The sequence below is a fragment of the Tenebrio molitor genome, chromosome 4 (genome assembly GCF_963966145.1).
Source record: "Tenebrio molitor chromosome 4, icTenMoli1.1, whole genome shotgun sequence".
Taxonomy (NCBI): Eukaryota; Metazoa; Arthropoda; class Insecta; order Coleoptera; family Tenebrionidae; genus Tenebrio; species Tenebrio molitor.
In genome coordinates this window covers 359,151-374,811 of record NC_091049.1, presented here as the reverse complement: position 1 = coordinate 374,811, position 15,661 = coordinate 359,151, and the positions used below count along the sequence as shown (strand labels likewise).

Below are 15,661 nucleotides of genomic sequence, written 5' to 3'. Positions count from 1 at the left end.
TTTCCGGATATTGATCAATGCACGAGGGCATATTCGGTAAGAAAATCGCAACGACACGGACATTATGCTTCTTAAATTATAAATTTTTAAATCGTACGACACTCATTAAAGACCAATAGAAAAATTAGTTCACGAGCCATAACCAAGACAACAACAAAATAAATGATTTTGATTGGCTGAAAAAATTTCCACTTATTAATCACAGTTAGGTTGGTTTACCTACAAAAAATTTCCAAGAAATTTTTTTGTTGCCATGGTTATGGCTCGTGAACTAATTTTTCTATTGGTCATTAATGAGTGTCGTACGATTTTCAATAGTAATACAACGAGTGGGTACGAAATTGCCGGAAATTTTCGATCTCAGATACGAGTATTTGTTTCGGCGACAATTTTCACGAGTGAGCGAAGCGAACAAGTGAAAATTGTCTTAAGAAACAAATACGAGTGGTCTGAGGAGAAAATTTCCGGCAATTTCGTACCCACGAGTTTGTATTCGGCATGACAATTCACCGAGCGAAGATTGAAAAATTCAATAAAATAGAAAATAAAATATCCTAGTGGAAACATTTTGTTGGAAATTTTTGGTGGCAATTTTCACTAGTGAAAATTTCCGCGGCAATTTTTTTAAAACAAACGTGATTGGTCCGTACTGATCAATATCGTAAATCTGATTGGTCGAGAGAATGCGAGTTGAATTGTCAAGTGAATCCACCAACAATTTGCTCTCAAATCTATTCCATGGACTATTATCCTTTAATGGTTGTAAAGCAATTTTCTACGCTTAGTATGTTGAAACAGAATTGAAACATACTCGTACCTACTGAAATACGATTATCCTCCTGGTTCTGTTTTAAGAGCAGTTTAAAAGCAACTTAAAAACATATTTACTGCAAGATGCAATTTTTTCCAGATCTGCATAGAAACGTGTTCGGGGTTTTTCGGATTTAGAGTTATGTGAAAACGTTTAATGTATTTACGTTACGAAGCTATAACTCCAAGAGAGCTCCATTGGAAATACGTTTTTAAAGTTTTGCAACTCTATCCATTAAACAGTCAAGTAATTACACAGCTCTTACAACTCAGTAATGTGGAAACTTTTAATTTATTTTACTTGTTTCCAGAATTAGCCTGTAAATCTATAGGTAATTCTAAATCCCACCGTAAATATGCTTGAAACACATTATTGTGCAGTAAATCAATGTATTCGAATTATCCTGCGCAAATTTAAAGATTGTGCTCATAATTGTTGGAAACGAATGATAGAGACATCGCTTTTTAAGCTATTTTTTTTTTAGTTTGTTCAAGTTGTCAACATGTACTTGACGAAAAAATATAATGATATGAATACCCAGAACAGAAAACGTAGAAACCTGTGGTGGTATAATCTTTTGCCAAGGTAGAAATAAAAAATTCAATCTTAACACTGCAGACTTCCGTACTTCAAATCTAACCAATCTGTTCCCTCAAAAATAAAATATTTTTCTTGAGCAAATAAAAGTTCTCGAAGCTACTGCACTCACTTAAAAAAATAATCTTCAATCAGAACAAGTTGGTAATTAAAAGCGTCAACGCTTTTCTATTGTATCGCGCGTTCAAGGAAATCCTGGGCTGAGTAGGCGTTGGAAAAATTAAACCGTTTAGAACAGTGTAAAGTTTTGAATTTCCCGCCGTTTGACACGAATGACATTTGTTTATGATGTCTAATCGGGACATAATTGAACATGTTTGTTTTCACCAAAGGGTGCCCTTAAATATTTGCTTCGAGAATAGGAATCGTTAAGTTATTCTATTTTTAATGTAAAACATTGCAAAGAAAGAAAAAAAGAAAGATTTTTTTGGGCCTAAATTTTAGGTTAGCTGTCAACATGTTCCAATTAATCTACGCTTTAAAAAGCACAACAATTGACGGTTTCCAACGCCCTCCCAGCCCAGGATTTCATTTGAACGCGCGATATAACTCGATCACGCTAATTGTTCGTCGAAAGTCACTCCGTTCTTAATTATTACAAGCATCGATGAGTCATACAAAAAATATTACAGGATTGATTAATGTTTGCACAAGACTCTTGTGTGTTAAAGTTATGACGACGTAAAAGTTATCGCACAATTTTCTCGCTGATTAGCCGTATCGCATTTAATCTTTGACGAAAATTTGTAAAAAAAATTTTCTTCCTCCACCTCTCTCGTGTTAGCACTTCCTGGCGTTGTCGCCGTTTCCACGCGACATTTATTTTACGGTTGCTAATTGCACGACGTGTCATTATTCAATTACATCTAGGCAGAAAAAAATTAGCATTAACATGTGTGTAATTGACAAGGCCGTTCGAAACTAGTCTGTGGCGTGTGTCCAACACAACGGACACCGATTTGGGGCCATTATCGTTTCCTTCCCACTCGTTAAATACAAATTATGCGGTATGCTTTTGTTGGTTTTCCAAAAATTACGATTCAATCTTCGGTTCAGAGTTTCGTGTCGTGATAATGGCGGATGCGCCGGGAATCTGCCACCGCAAAAGTCCACAACACCAAAACATCCACACATGAGTTTACACAGAATGCGCGAGCTTGTAAATAATAATAAATAAAAATTAAGAGCGTTGAAAATTCGTTGTAAACTCGTCTGCGATTTGTAAATGTTTTGGCATTTAGTGTCTTTCAGCGTTGCAACACGGCTCGTACGTCTTCGTCCGATTCGCATCTCAATAAAAGTGAAAAGTTTGCAGACGAATTTTCGCCCGTACAGACGTCACAATTATTTACGTTGCACGTTGCAGATGTGTTGGCAGGTGAGGAACGCTACAACCTTAAATTTGGGTTATCTTCGGTAGATTTTATCGCGAACTTTTCACGATATATCTCTGGAAATTTCGAGTGGAAATTATAATGGCATGTCACGCACCAAAAATTATTTTTCGATGGTGACTTTGTTCGCCAAGTTACCCCTAATGCCTCCTAAATTGCTCATTAGGACTTTTACACGAGCTGTAATACAGGTACGCCGTATCTCAATCTAAAATTACCTGTTTGTAAAAATTTACTCTACCTTGTGAGATTTTATCACGTAGATTTTTTTTACAGAGATTCATGTAAATCACTGTCCCTATCAACCATCGAACCGTTGTCAACAAAAATAATAATATTTAATGTAAAATTAAGTTTGTTTAAAAAATGTACAAACGCTAACCTATCAAATTAAGAAATTAGAACCAACGAAACAGGGATTAGAGTGAGTCGAGCCCGCTACACCGCGGTAGATTTATCGTTACTGTGCAGCTCCCTGATGTCATCTCTTGATGAAAGTGTCGAATGCAGTCAGGAATCTCTCCATTCGAACAAACTTTGAAAAATCGATTGATTAGTTTTTGAGTTAATTGGACACAAACAAACAGACGAACAGACAAAAATTCTAAAAACTACTTTTTTATGTTATTTTTTATAAACCGTTTTTGATTTATAATATTTTTAATTTTCGTGATTTGTCCGCAGGCTCAAAGTTCCTATGTTCCGAAGTGATAGCCCCGATAAGGAGCGAAGTGGATGACATAAGTCTGATAATAATAAATTTCGAAGATTTAACGGCGGCCCCGACGGCGTCCCTGGAAAGCAGTCCCGTGGGGAAACCCCGACTTAGCAAATGTGAGTATCTCTCTTAAGACAGATATTTCAGAGGAGGTTATTGTGGAATGATTTTCAGTCGACAGGGCCAGGGCTTCGTTCAGGCAAAGTCTCAGGTTGGGTTCGAATTTGCGCGGCAGAGGCCTTAGACTAGCGGGATATCTAACGCCCCCCAGTGACGTCACCGCCGCCGAAGAGGAGGCGGATACTTTGGAACAATGGTCAGTGGTTCGTCGGCACGAGTATAACTTTATTTCAAAAATTTATTTGACTGGTAATAATGCGAGACCGTGGGGACCCGAACGACCACGATCGAAAATCGACCATATCTGGCGATAATAATAAAATGTTATTGGGTGATTCACAGAAATGGACACTTGGAATGGTGTCCTTCGCTTTTTTATTTTTCATGCGAGAGAGATTTTGATGGAAAATATTTCTATAAAATATACAGCTGTTCCAAAATTAAAATACAACAAAATATATTTCTTTCGTTACCAACAAATTTTTTTATTGAATTTTGACAAGTTCCAAATTACCAAACTTTCTCATTCATTTCTAAAATTCTTCCAGAACTGATAAACGTACATTCCTTGGCACTTTTATAAACATTGAAAACTCCAGAATATTTTTTTTTATAAAAATAAAATTTCTTACTGTTTTGGGAATAAAAAAAAATCACTTCGATTCAAATTTAATCCTTTCGAACATAATAACAAAACTTTTAAGGATAATTCCTATGCAAATCCCACAAAGTGCTGCAGTTTCCGTTTAATTTCCATTGCAACAAAGTAGACCTGACGTTTTTGATACATTTTCTCTTTCACATTTTCCGCATTAATTTGAATGCGCATTTACGACTAGATCAGCGAAGATAATCATCGTGAATTGTGGCCGTAATAAAATTAATCCGATTGTATGGACATACCTGTTAAATTGGATCAAGTGAATTTTTTACGTTTGTATCCATATAAAGACAACTTTTCTATGGACGTTAGCTTGTCAAATAGAGGGGCCCTAAATTTTTTTATTGTTGTGAATGGAGACGTTGTAAAACGGTGCAGTTATTTTAATAAGCTTTTGGGGGTGTTTCCTTCAAAACAACTCTGCTTTAAAAATTATACGACACCATAACTGTAAAGGTCGCAGCAACTGTTGTTCGAGCTGGAAAAACACAACGAAAATTGGTTCACTTGAAAGTTTTTGTAGTTTTTTCCCGGAGGGGTTCTCTAACGGTGTGAGAAGAGTGAAATGTAATTATGCAAAACGATGTATTATAATAACGTTAAGCGAGGATAGTTGGAGTCTGAGGGAAATTTCTGAATTAATTCCGCCACCCATTGTTTGCTAAACTAATTGTTTTCTAATTTGGGAATTTGCATAGTCAGGTTACTGTTTCAAATTTAATTTACACTTGCCTATTAGTTGGTCCTCGCAAGTTTCTGCCAATATCAGGGTGGTTAATTATTTATTGTTCCTGACGAGTTTATTGTTCCTGGCAGTAAAAGCAAAAGACTACTCTCGAAGTATGTAGTCATTTTCCAGATGAAGAAGCAAAACGAAACAATTTTTTTTCTAAGGACATTAAAGTACCTACTCCATCATCGTCACACCAAATGAGTTAGTGTTAGTGTTTAAGGTGACTGTGAAATAAAATTATTTAATCTTTTGCTTCTGTCAGAGATAATAAATGATGAACCACGCTTGTCCATTTAATTTGATGGTTTTTAAATTCGATCCCGAGTGAAATATTTATAACAATTTGCATTCACAACAAATCAAAGAAAAAATGATATAAAGGCCTAAATAAAAATTAAAGAGCAAATTTGAATTTAAAAAAAATCAAATTATTTGCAAAATGGTCTCAAAAATAATCTAGTGAATAGTGCATAGTGAGAGAGACTTAATTTTCTGAATGAGGCAACGCAAAATTGCCATTATTCTACCTTAATGGTGCTCAACTCTGATTGGTTAACTTCAGAATGTCTTTTCTCGGTTATCATTTGAGACAGGACTTTTTTTCTTCAAAATACACGTTAATATATTCGCCCTAAGGCTCCCTTTTTTCTCTGGGGAGCCAGTTCTAGGACACCCTGTATTATAATTTCAATAAAAGTAAATTAATTGATTTACCTGTTACCGGTGTGGTAGGGTCCTGGAGACATTACTTTGTTTAAAGTAATTTCTCCCTAATTCACACACCCCAAAGTGTTTTAACAAACTCTCCGTTTCAAGCATTTAAATTCATCAATTAACTTAAACCAATAAATCGAGTAAAATACCATGACACTAGATTAGCGGTTATACTTATTTAAATTTTCCTGGTTTTGTTCGAGTGACAGTTTCATCCCTTGCAGTCCTCTAACATCGAACTCTCCGACCCCCATCTTGGAACAGACTTGGGTGTCGAAGACCGAAGTGCCCACGGCCACGACGCACACAACGATTCCAGTGCCGCCTCAGCCCAAAGAGTACACGGCGTTGGCGATATCACATAGCGCCCCGACCAGCCACCAGGCCTCGTTTGAACGCGGCGAGAGCGTCGAGAGGAGCAGACCCCCCATCAACAGTAGTAGTAGGTAATTGATTTTTGAAAAGTGTCTTTCTCCATCAATGAGAATCTATGAGCGTGGCCATTGCCAAATGCACCGAAACGTCTGTGTAATTATTCACTTGAATGTGTAGAATTAGGCTGGTCATAATCGCGGGAGGCCGTGTTAAATTTAAATGTCAAAATTCGACAGCTGCGTCAATGGAGGACGCGTACAAATTTAAAATTAGACGGTTGTGCATGGATTTATTTAATAGACTCGTAGGTTATCGTGATTAGTTTTAGTTTACTTGGCTAGATAAGTGTCATCGTTAAAATTAGACGTGGTCTGGTGGTTAGGTGGTGTATTGTTGGTTGTCTAACTCAGCCAGATTGTATAGGTCAGTGATTACTGTCTCTCAAGAGATTTTTTTGCACCACCATTAATGATTTGTAATTTTGAAACCACATTATGCGTCTAAAGTAGACATTTTTTACACACAGTGAAATAAAATATTACATTTTACACTTGAGGACCTTTATTTCACACTTTACCAAATTTTACTTACCTACTTTGCTGGAGAAAATACGAAATGAATTTGTGGTGGTGTGATACATGACATCATTGCATTATAATTCTCATCACCGTATTCACTCATTTTATGCAAATAATAATTGTAAATGTGCACCGTCACCCTGCCCTGGTGTCACAAATTGAAATAAGTTTCATGAATAATTTTTTGGTAAACTAAGGACAACGTAACATTTTATCTGCCCCGCCCATTACATTTTCTTAGTTACCAATCAAATAGGTTGTTAAGACGATCTGATTTACGCAGAAAAAAAATTCTGACATTGTTTTAATTGTTTTAATGACATTTTATTTTTTAAAACCTAAAACAATAATTGTGGATTTGACAGCAAAATTCTGGCTTTGATTCTCATTGGTCAATTTATGTGTGCGGAGCAGATAAAAAGTTATAACGGCAATACGATAATTTCACAGAAACAAAAATGTTGCAAAGAATTATGTACGCAACTTATGTATTCATTTTTCTGTGCGTGGGGTTGAGTTTTTATCCCTACCACTTAATCAGATGAAAAAAAAATAATTGAGGTTTCATCGTTGTAATTTCAAAGTTTAATGTGAGCTTACTTTCATAAAAATATAACTGGGAAAGTTTCTTTAAACGATCCATCAAAAGCCAACTGTTTGTGAATTGTTATTGTTGAAATTGGAAGATTAATGGTCATGTATGAGGGTTCCAGGCATCAACGATCTTTGTTATTGAAATTATTGAAAATCATTATTTGAGAATGCTACAGTCAAATCCGTTGTATTTTGCTGCATTAAAAGAGGTAGTTGAAGAGTATGCGCTTAAATTAATTGAAAAATTATTCTTTCCTCAAGGTTATGAAATTCACAATTATTGTAGGGTAATGAAGGACATCACTAGCTATTAAAAAAGATTGTATAGATAACAGTTAATTTTTTTATATCACATAGTGATAAATAACTAATTAGACAATTAAAGTTGTATACTCCGTACGGTGATAGATTGCACGTTTTTAAATTCTAGTTCCAAAACATAACGCAGTGAAAAATACTAAACTCTCCATGTGAATTGTTTCACGTTATGTAGAAAACCGTTGCAACCTTGCAGATTAATTCCCGCCATGCTTGTTTCTGTGTCTGTCTTCTGTCAAAAAACGTGCAATCTATCAGAGTACGGAGTATATCAACTCTCACCAGTATCTTAAAAACATTTCTCATCTAGTACATTTTTACGTATCGTGAACTCTTTTGGCCTTACGAGTTTATACAATTAAAATGAATAAAAATAATGCTTTGTTAAATCTTTTTCTGAAGAACTAAATAGGCTTTGGATAGAGAATATTATAAGCTGTAATAGTATTATATTAAAAGTAAGACATGAGTTTTATAAAACTTAATACATATTAAGACACGAGTCAGATTTGCAGCACGACTGCGACAGGCAGGAGGCCTGTAAATGACGAGTGCTGTTTATGCTATTTTTTCTAATTTGGATATTAAATATCAAAATAAATATTTAATAAAATCAATTTTGGTAATTTATGGAATGGTGTGACATTTTTATTTAAAAGTTGATATTTAAAGTAAAATTTTAAATTTGAATCTAGACTAAACATAATTGTCATTTTTCGCAAGTGAAATTGCAAACAAATATGAATTATCCAGAAATACGACAAATAGTACAGAATACCACAGTAAATTTGCTGCCGGCAATGTGTGTTACCAACTGAAAAAGTTTCTAGATTTCGGATGTGTTAATGATTTAATAACGCGTTCAAAATGAATGTGTTAACAGCTTTGTTAAAACAGCAAATTAGATAAACACTTATTATAAAACTGTTTATTGCAAATAAAATTCATAATTATTTTATTTTTTTACTTTTCATCCTAAATTTTACAATTTTATACTCGTAGTTTTTCATTTATTTATTCGAATTTTAACTGTATTTTTCTTCATACGAATAAACAGGGTTATTCACGAAAGATGATGAGCCTGACTAGGTAAAAATGCAACCAAAAATACATTTTACAAAGCATTCATTGTGTTTTGGTGTTTAAAAGTGTGAACAAGAATGACTGAATCTGGTTGTAACAATGAAATTTGGCAAATTTGAAATTTACCATCAAAGGTGTACAACACGTTATGAAAATCTCTTTTTTTCACTCATTTGCTTGATTGACTCGGGCTCCGCCTCGTTAATCAAACCGTAAATTCTTGAAAAAAATATGACTTTCATAACTAGTTGTACAATAGACTATTATCATACAATAATTATCTAATTATTTTATTATTGTTGCTAAGCAACCAGGACTACGTTATGAATCACTTTTAATTCAGTAGCGTACTCCAAATTTCCAATAATGTTTTAGTTATTTTTATCTCTAAAAAAAGACTCATAATTTAAAACATTTGTTAAAACCTTTTACCCGTCGTCACAGTATTTTCTGTGAATGTGTTCAAAAACACCTGTATATTCATATATCAAATATCCACCACCTGTTGACTTATGATATGTTGGTTAATCAGCAAATATCTCCATGATCCTACGTGGTAACTAAAGACAATACAAGTTGACACCACTGAAACAACAGTTTAGTTTTATAAAAGTGATGCTTTAGAAAAATTTAAATACAGGCTGTCCCAAAATTTGCGTACTAACTACTTACTACCTTATCGAGGATGTTTAAATGTACGTGAAAAAAATATGGAAAAAAATGTTCAGACAAAAAAATCAATTTTGCTATTATTATTAACGGTAATACAATATAAACAAAGATATACTCTTACGACATTACCTTGCAATGTTACCGTAGTGGATTTAAAATAATTTTTTCGATTTCCAAAGCTTCTAAATTCTATATTATGTAGGATTAGATACTGGTAGTGAGTGATCTTGTACTTTGTGATAATATGTACGATTAGAGGTAGCTGTCATGACAATTTAATAAATATATTTCGAAATAATTGACCTGTTAAGTGCCACTTTCAAACACCGCCAAATCAGCAAATAAGTCCAATAGAATTTTTTAAACATTTTTCTGATGTTTACGGTAATCTCTTCTACATCGTAGTGCACCGTTAGTATGCCATTTTTGGGACACCCTGTATAATATCTTACCGAATAAAAAATTAAACATGGTCTTAATCCTTAGCTCCTTAGATCAAATTCAACAGCGTTGCGACGTGCACTTTCGATGACTTCTGGTTGATCTTTGATATGTGAACAGGGTATTCCGTAGTTCTTACTTTTACTCTTTTCTTAGAGAAGTAGGTACACATCTCCACTGGCGAATGCTGATTGGTTTCGTGTTACAACTTCACTTAAGTGTCCCTAGACTACACTGGACATGCACTTTTTTATATTCACTCGGTGTAAAAGTTGGAACGCTTTTTCTTTAAATTAACTTTGGAAACAAGCAAACATTGAAACTGAATATTTATGATTCCAAGACTCTTGGATAACCGTCGAGAATTTTCAAGTTGTAGGAGAGGGTTTGAGATGAGAGAAATATTGCAACAATAACGTATAATCCTTAAAATATCCATTTAATGTATAGTTTGTCGTCGAACCCTCTGGATTTTGTCCTAAATAATAATTTTTGTCAGACATTCATTTTCAGCAGCTACTCCAATAATTTTATTTTAAGTGTAACCATTATCGCAGCAGGACGAGTACCTATTTGTATTTGCAGATCATGTAATGTGTAAATATTTAGAAGAGCGGGCCCCGACTGCATCTGAATGTGCATTATTGATGTTCCAAGCGACCTAAAATTGAACAAGAGAGTAACGTAAAGATAAACCGCTCTTCATAAATTTTTTCGTCCATTTAAAATTCATTCGGACTTTCACAAGTGTAATTTTTTCTAGGCACCAAACACCAAATAAGGTATCGCATGCGACAAGTTTAGATGCTATAGCTAGGAGGCAGTGTTTTAGGACAGGATATCCTACTGTTAGTGTTTGTAAGTGTGTTTTTCTTTCATTTTCATTATACTTCATAAATATGTAACGACGTCCTTGTTTCCGCAGCCAACAAACCGCACTTGAGCAAACAGTTTCCTAATGTGTCGTCGGAGAGCGATTTGCAGAGGTACAGGACTGCGCCCCAATCGCACGACAGGAAAAGTCCGAGCCTGAGCAACCCCACCGACTCTCTCAAGCAGAAAGTGTGTCCTCAGGTGAGTGCGCTTTCGATTTTTTAATTTACATTACTGAGCACTGAGGGACTTTGATTTGAAGCTTCCAGTCCCCGAGAAGCACGCAATGGCTTCTGCGTAAATACGAAATTTTTGCGTAGTTCTTTCGGGGAGGGGCTTTGTTGTGGAATAACTGCATCCTGTGTTGAAATTGCGGAATTCACGATTTAGTTGTCCGGGGCGAAAATTTGACGGGCATGCAGAAACCTGTAATCGTGTCGGGTCGACGCCGCCAGATGTCGCTAGCGTCGCGACGAAAGCCGCCATTGTCGCCAGCACCCTGTAACACATTCTTCAATTTCGTTGCAGTTCTCCTTCCAAGACAATGGATCGGCTAAATACTTCCAGAGCGGCATTCACACACCCAAAATGGGCGAGAAAGTTGCTCAGGTAAGTGATTTGGGGCGCGAGTGCGCACGCCCCACGCGCCATCCCTCGCGTTTTTTGGAAAAGGGGGGCGGCACGTGCCGCCCCCTCCACGATCGATAACAAAGCCGACTTATGCAGCTCTGTCGGCGGAAGCTCTAGCAGTATGTGTCGCCTCCTAAAGCGGATCACTTCGCCTTACCGTAAGACAAAGGCATTGCATCCGCGCTTTTATTCAGCCCGTCCTTGCCGTCGCCGCCCCCTTGTTTACCGTCAGGGGACTACCTTCGGGATTCAATAATTGTAATATGAGTTTTCATTTTTATTTTTTTCATTGTTTTTTTGGTAACTGAGATGAGGTATCGCTTCCACGCATTTTGCACAATATGATTCGCCCGGCGCATCCACCAATTATTCATTATCCTTCCTCGGTATAGTTTAGAGCTTTATTGCATGGCAAGGACAAAGCAAAACTTTCACGGTCACTGCAGTGCCATCCTCGACAAAACGTTACTCGTTTACGCCAATTCGGAAATATTTCAGAGGCGGTTTCACACCCTCACACAATTAAACTTCCGATGAGACAATTAAAAGTTTCTCTTCGCCGCCTCTCTGTATTGTAGTAAATGCGAGCGCGATCGACTGATTCATTCAATTCGAGTCGATGTTTCGTCATTTTTGAGACTTTGTTTTATTGCATGGCGCAGGAATAATAGCTGGATCGTTCCTCGATAAGCTTCGAGGATTGCAGGGGTTGAGTTACGGGACGAGTCTGTACTGCTGTTGACGTTTAAATCGAAGAAACTGATCTGTTTACGATTCTGATACCTTATCAATGCTAGAATTATTTTCAAACGTGCAGGGTGTTCAGTGGCGTGACCATCGTATTTTACAAAACTGCTAAAAGCAATGCTATTTTATCTTGAAGAAAGCTTTAAACAATAGTCGTGCGAATTAATGAAAACAGTTTACCCTGCTTACAAAGTTTCTATGAATAAATAAGTTTGTAACGCAACTTCATTTAAATAAAGCTGCTAATTGTGAACCTATTTGTTTCCGTAGATTTATGTTTTGTTTGTTGTTCGTACCATTGAAACTGGCTTCGTCGTAGAAAAATTGCGCAATCAGTTTTGCATTTGGTTGTGTTTACTGTTCCAATCTGGAAGAGCTTGTTTGTTTCAACTTGAACTGCAAAGTAGGTTTCTTTTAAAGGATAATGATTTAATATTTATGAACGGAACGTTTCCACAAACAACGTTAAGAATTCAAGAATACAAAATGTAGATACGTTCGGACAAATAATTCAGTTTGAAAATTTTATTTCCCTAGGAATAAAAGAAATTTACAATTCTTTTTGAGATACAAAAGTATACTGAAAACAGAGAAATTGTGACATCAGTTTGTGATTGTTTCAATTTTTTTGCCACACGAATATACAGGGTGTTATTGAAAGTTGTACAGATATTTTAACCACGAGCTACTGGCTTCATGTAGAACTCGGAAAAAATATCTAAAAAATTCTATGTCAAAAAATAAAATGACGTTTATTTTTTGAGCTACAATTTTTTTTTAATTGCATTGGCGTACATTTTATAAAACATGATATACAGAGTGTATTTTTAAAATGTTCCAAAATTTTACCTACGAGGTTGTAGGACAACGTAGAAGACTAAAAGCAAATAAAAAAAATTGTAACTCAAAAAATAAATGCCATTTTATTTTTTGATACAATTTTTTAGATATTTTTTCCGCGTTCTACATGAAGCCAGTAGCTCGTGGTTAAAATATCTGTACAACTTTCAATAACATCCTGTATGTACATGTAGGTGAAATAATGAAAAAAACGTAGAAAGAAGTTATTGCAGACACTTTCAGGAAGACTGTTTGTATCAATTTGTAAGGTGGTAAAGAGTTTGTGACTTATTGGGACAATCTTTGCAAGTTTGCTGCTTTAAATTAAATAGAAGATAATTCCCAGCAAGTATCGAATTCTGAAAATTGGTTGTTACTCTTGTATTGGTGGTTCGGTGTCTACTGAATGAAATCAGTTTTTATTCTTTCATATCTTTCTTAAAGTCTTGTTTCGCCAAAACTTATCTAAGAAACATTCTAAGAAAGATCTCAAAGTTGACAGTGTGTCGATATGGGCGGTCGGGTATCTTCATTTTTTTTTTCGTTTATTTACCTTTTAACTATTTACCAATACAGACTGTCGTAGACAAAACAACGGACCGCATGGGATGAAAAATATTGACATTTTGCAAACATTTTTCTTTTTATTAGCCAACCACCAACAGTCAGCAGAATCTGTGCGATGCATTTCCCTTGCGACTTCGTGTTGATTATCTTCTGTAAATTACGCTAGAGAATTATCGATCAAATTTTGCAATGATGTGACCCTAAATTAGTGCAGAGCAAGTGTCAACCCTTTGAACAACTTGCCACAACTATACCAAGCGCATGTTTTATCCGTGAACTTGTTTGATATTGTTGGAGTTCGTATTGAAATTAATATCAAGAATTATCGATACAACTATTTTCGTGGCGAGTTGTTTGGCCTCGTTTTTTCATGCCATCTAGTCGATAAGACGTATTGTGTAGGTGTCATGTTTGTTCCTTGGTTTATAAACAGTGCGCAACCGTGTTATGTTTTCCAATTTTTTGTTTTATTTTTCTCAAAGTTTATTACACTCCAAGTAAATTGGAATTTATCCAAGACAATCCAAGACTTCGTTCACACCACTGTTTAGTGGTTTAGACAAAATAATTTTTCAAATTCACTAAATTTTAATCAACTCTCTGTTCTAAATTATTTTGGTTCAATTCAATTTTATTTGAACGGTTAATGGCGATTTTTTTTTACTTAATATTAATTCCCATTTCCAATAATGTAATAACGAATTTAAAAAAATATACGAGTATAATATGTAATCAAATGGAGTTTTTATACAGGTGTCTCAGCTAAGACTTTCAAGCCTAATATCTCGATTATTTGCCAACGGATTTTTATGAAATTTAAAATACAGATATTTTAGACGGTGAAGGTTTAATTAGTAATAATAAAATTACCTCAAGTTAAAAAATGTAATTTTACTACATACATTTCCTTTATTGAAAATTAAGCGCAATTATTATTAGATTGTTAAACATTAAAAAATAGGTGTCTACACAAACAATTAAATAAATCACTCGTTTGATTCAACCAAAACATTAGATTTTGTTGTTAAAAATTTAATCTAAATTGTGAAGGTATTTGAGCAGTTACCTTTTGAAACAACTGATGAGAAGTTTAAAATCTGTCAAAAATTAGAAAATACTCTAGAAGTAGACTACAATATTTGCAGAAATTTGAGTATTGTTGAAAAAGGAAACAATGTTTGCCTGTGGAGAGTGTCGTAAGAACTTCAATGACACAGTTCGTTTTCTCATGTAGGCTTTACAAAATTTAAGGTTCAGAGAGTCGTCAATTTATTTGAAGACACAGGAAGCGTACGTGAACTAAATTACCTTGCTAAAATATCCCCATCGTATTTTAGTCCTTTATGGAAGAATTAAAGTATCCAGTATAATAAATTACGTCCAAATGTTGTCTTTAACTTTGTAAGTGTTGGTAAGGTTAGAAAGATAAATGTCAAATATGTCACGCTTGTGCGAAGAGGGGTGACCAAAATTCGGCAAGGGTGCGCGTTTGTTTCATACGCGTCTACGTTTGTGCATCTGTAGCCACGTTTAACACGGTTTTTTTCTTTTTTCTTGCAAACCAGACCTCTGTCAAGGACGAGTTTCTCCTTACAGCATTAAGTGATTCAACATTTTAAAAAAGCATGTAAAAATTACGTTTTTACGACTTGGGTTATTGTATTAATGGGATTTTACTCTTCACTGTTTAAAATATCTGCATTTTAAATTTCTCAAGAATCCGTTGGAAAATAACCGAGATATTAGGCTCAAATTTTTAGCTGAGACACCCTGTATATTTAATGTACGACTTTATTGTTATCGAACGATAATGACCCAGTTTTCTGATACGTTACTGTAGAAATAATCCCCTAGGACATTATCTTTAAATAACAGGCTCGAGGGCGTTATAAGTTCTTTGATGCATAGTTACGACCAGGTTTAATGTGTTTGCAAACAATTTTTGACTGATTGGTATAAATTAGTCAAATTATTGTCAGTTCAAAAACACACGAAACTAGTCGGACATTAAACGTTGAAGGCACCACGGGTGTTATAATGATACGCCCTCGGTCGGTGTACTCCCCTCGGACCAGAGGCCCTAGGGTTTCATTCTGCCGACCTCGCATGTTATCAATCTTTTAACACCCTTGATACCTTAATAACTATAATTATTGTCTTAATAGACAATAACTAACAAAAACTGGCTTCATTCT

At 35.1% G+C, this 15,661-nt stretch overlaps 1 protein-coding gene across 4 annotated transcripts in view; it reads left to right on the top strand.

Annotated features, from left to right (window-relative positions):
* Positions 1–15,661, top strand: part of LOC138129954 (potassium voltage-gated channel unc-103-like) — a 94,545-nt gene that overhangs the window by 31,217 nt on the left and 47,667 nt on the right. For 3 of the 4 annotated variants that reach the window (XM_069046292.1, XM_069046290.1, XM_069046291.1), the window contains exons 3-8: positions 3,487–3,636; positions 3,695–3,836; positions 5,973–6,194; positions 10,573–10,667; positions 10,735–10,883; positions 11,211–11,291. In XM_069046292.1, the coding sequence (XP_068902393.1) occupies positions 3,487–3,636; positions 3,695–3,836; positions 5,973–6,194; positions 10,573–10,667; positions 10,735–10,883; positions 11,211–11,291 (839 nt within the window). Of the gene's footprint in view, positions 1–3,486; positions 3,637–3,694; positions 3,837–5,972; positions 6,195–10,572; positions 10,668–10,734; positions 10,884–11,210; positions 11,292–11,444; positions 11,571–15,661 lie in introns of those variants that run through there. The other variant, XM_069046293.1, reaches the window with a different exon arrangement.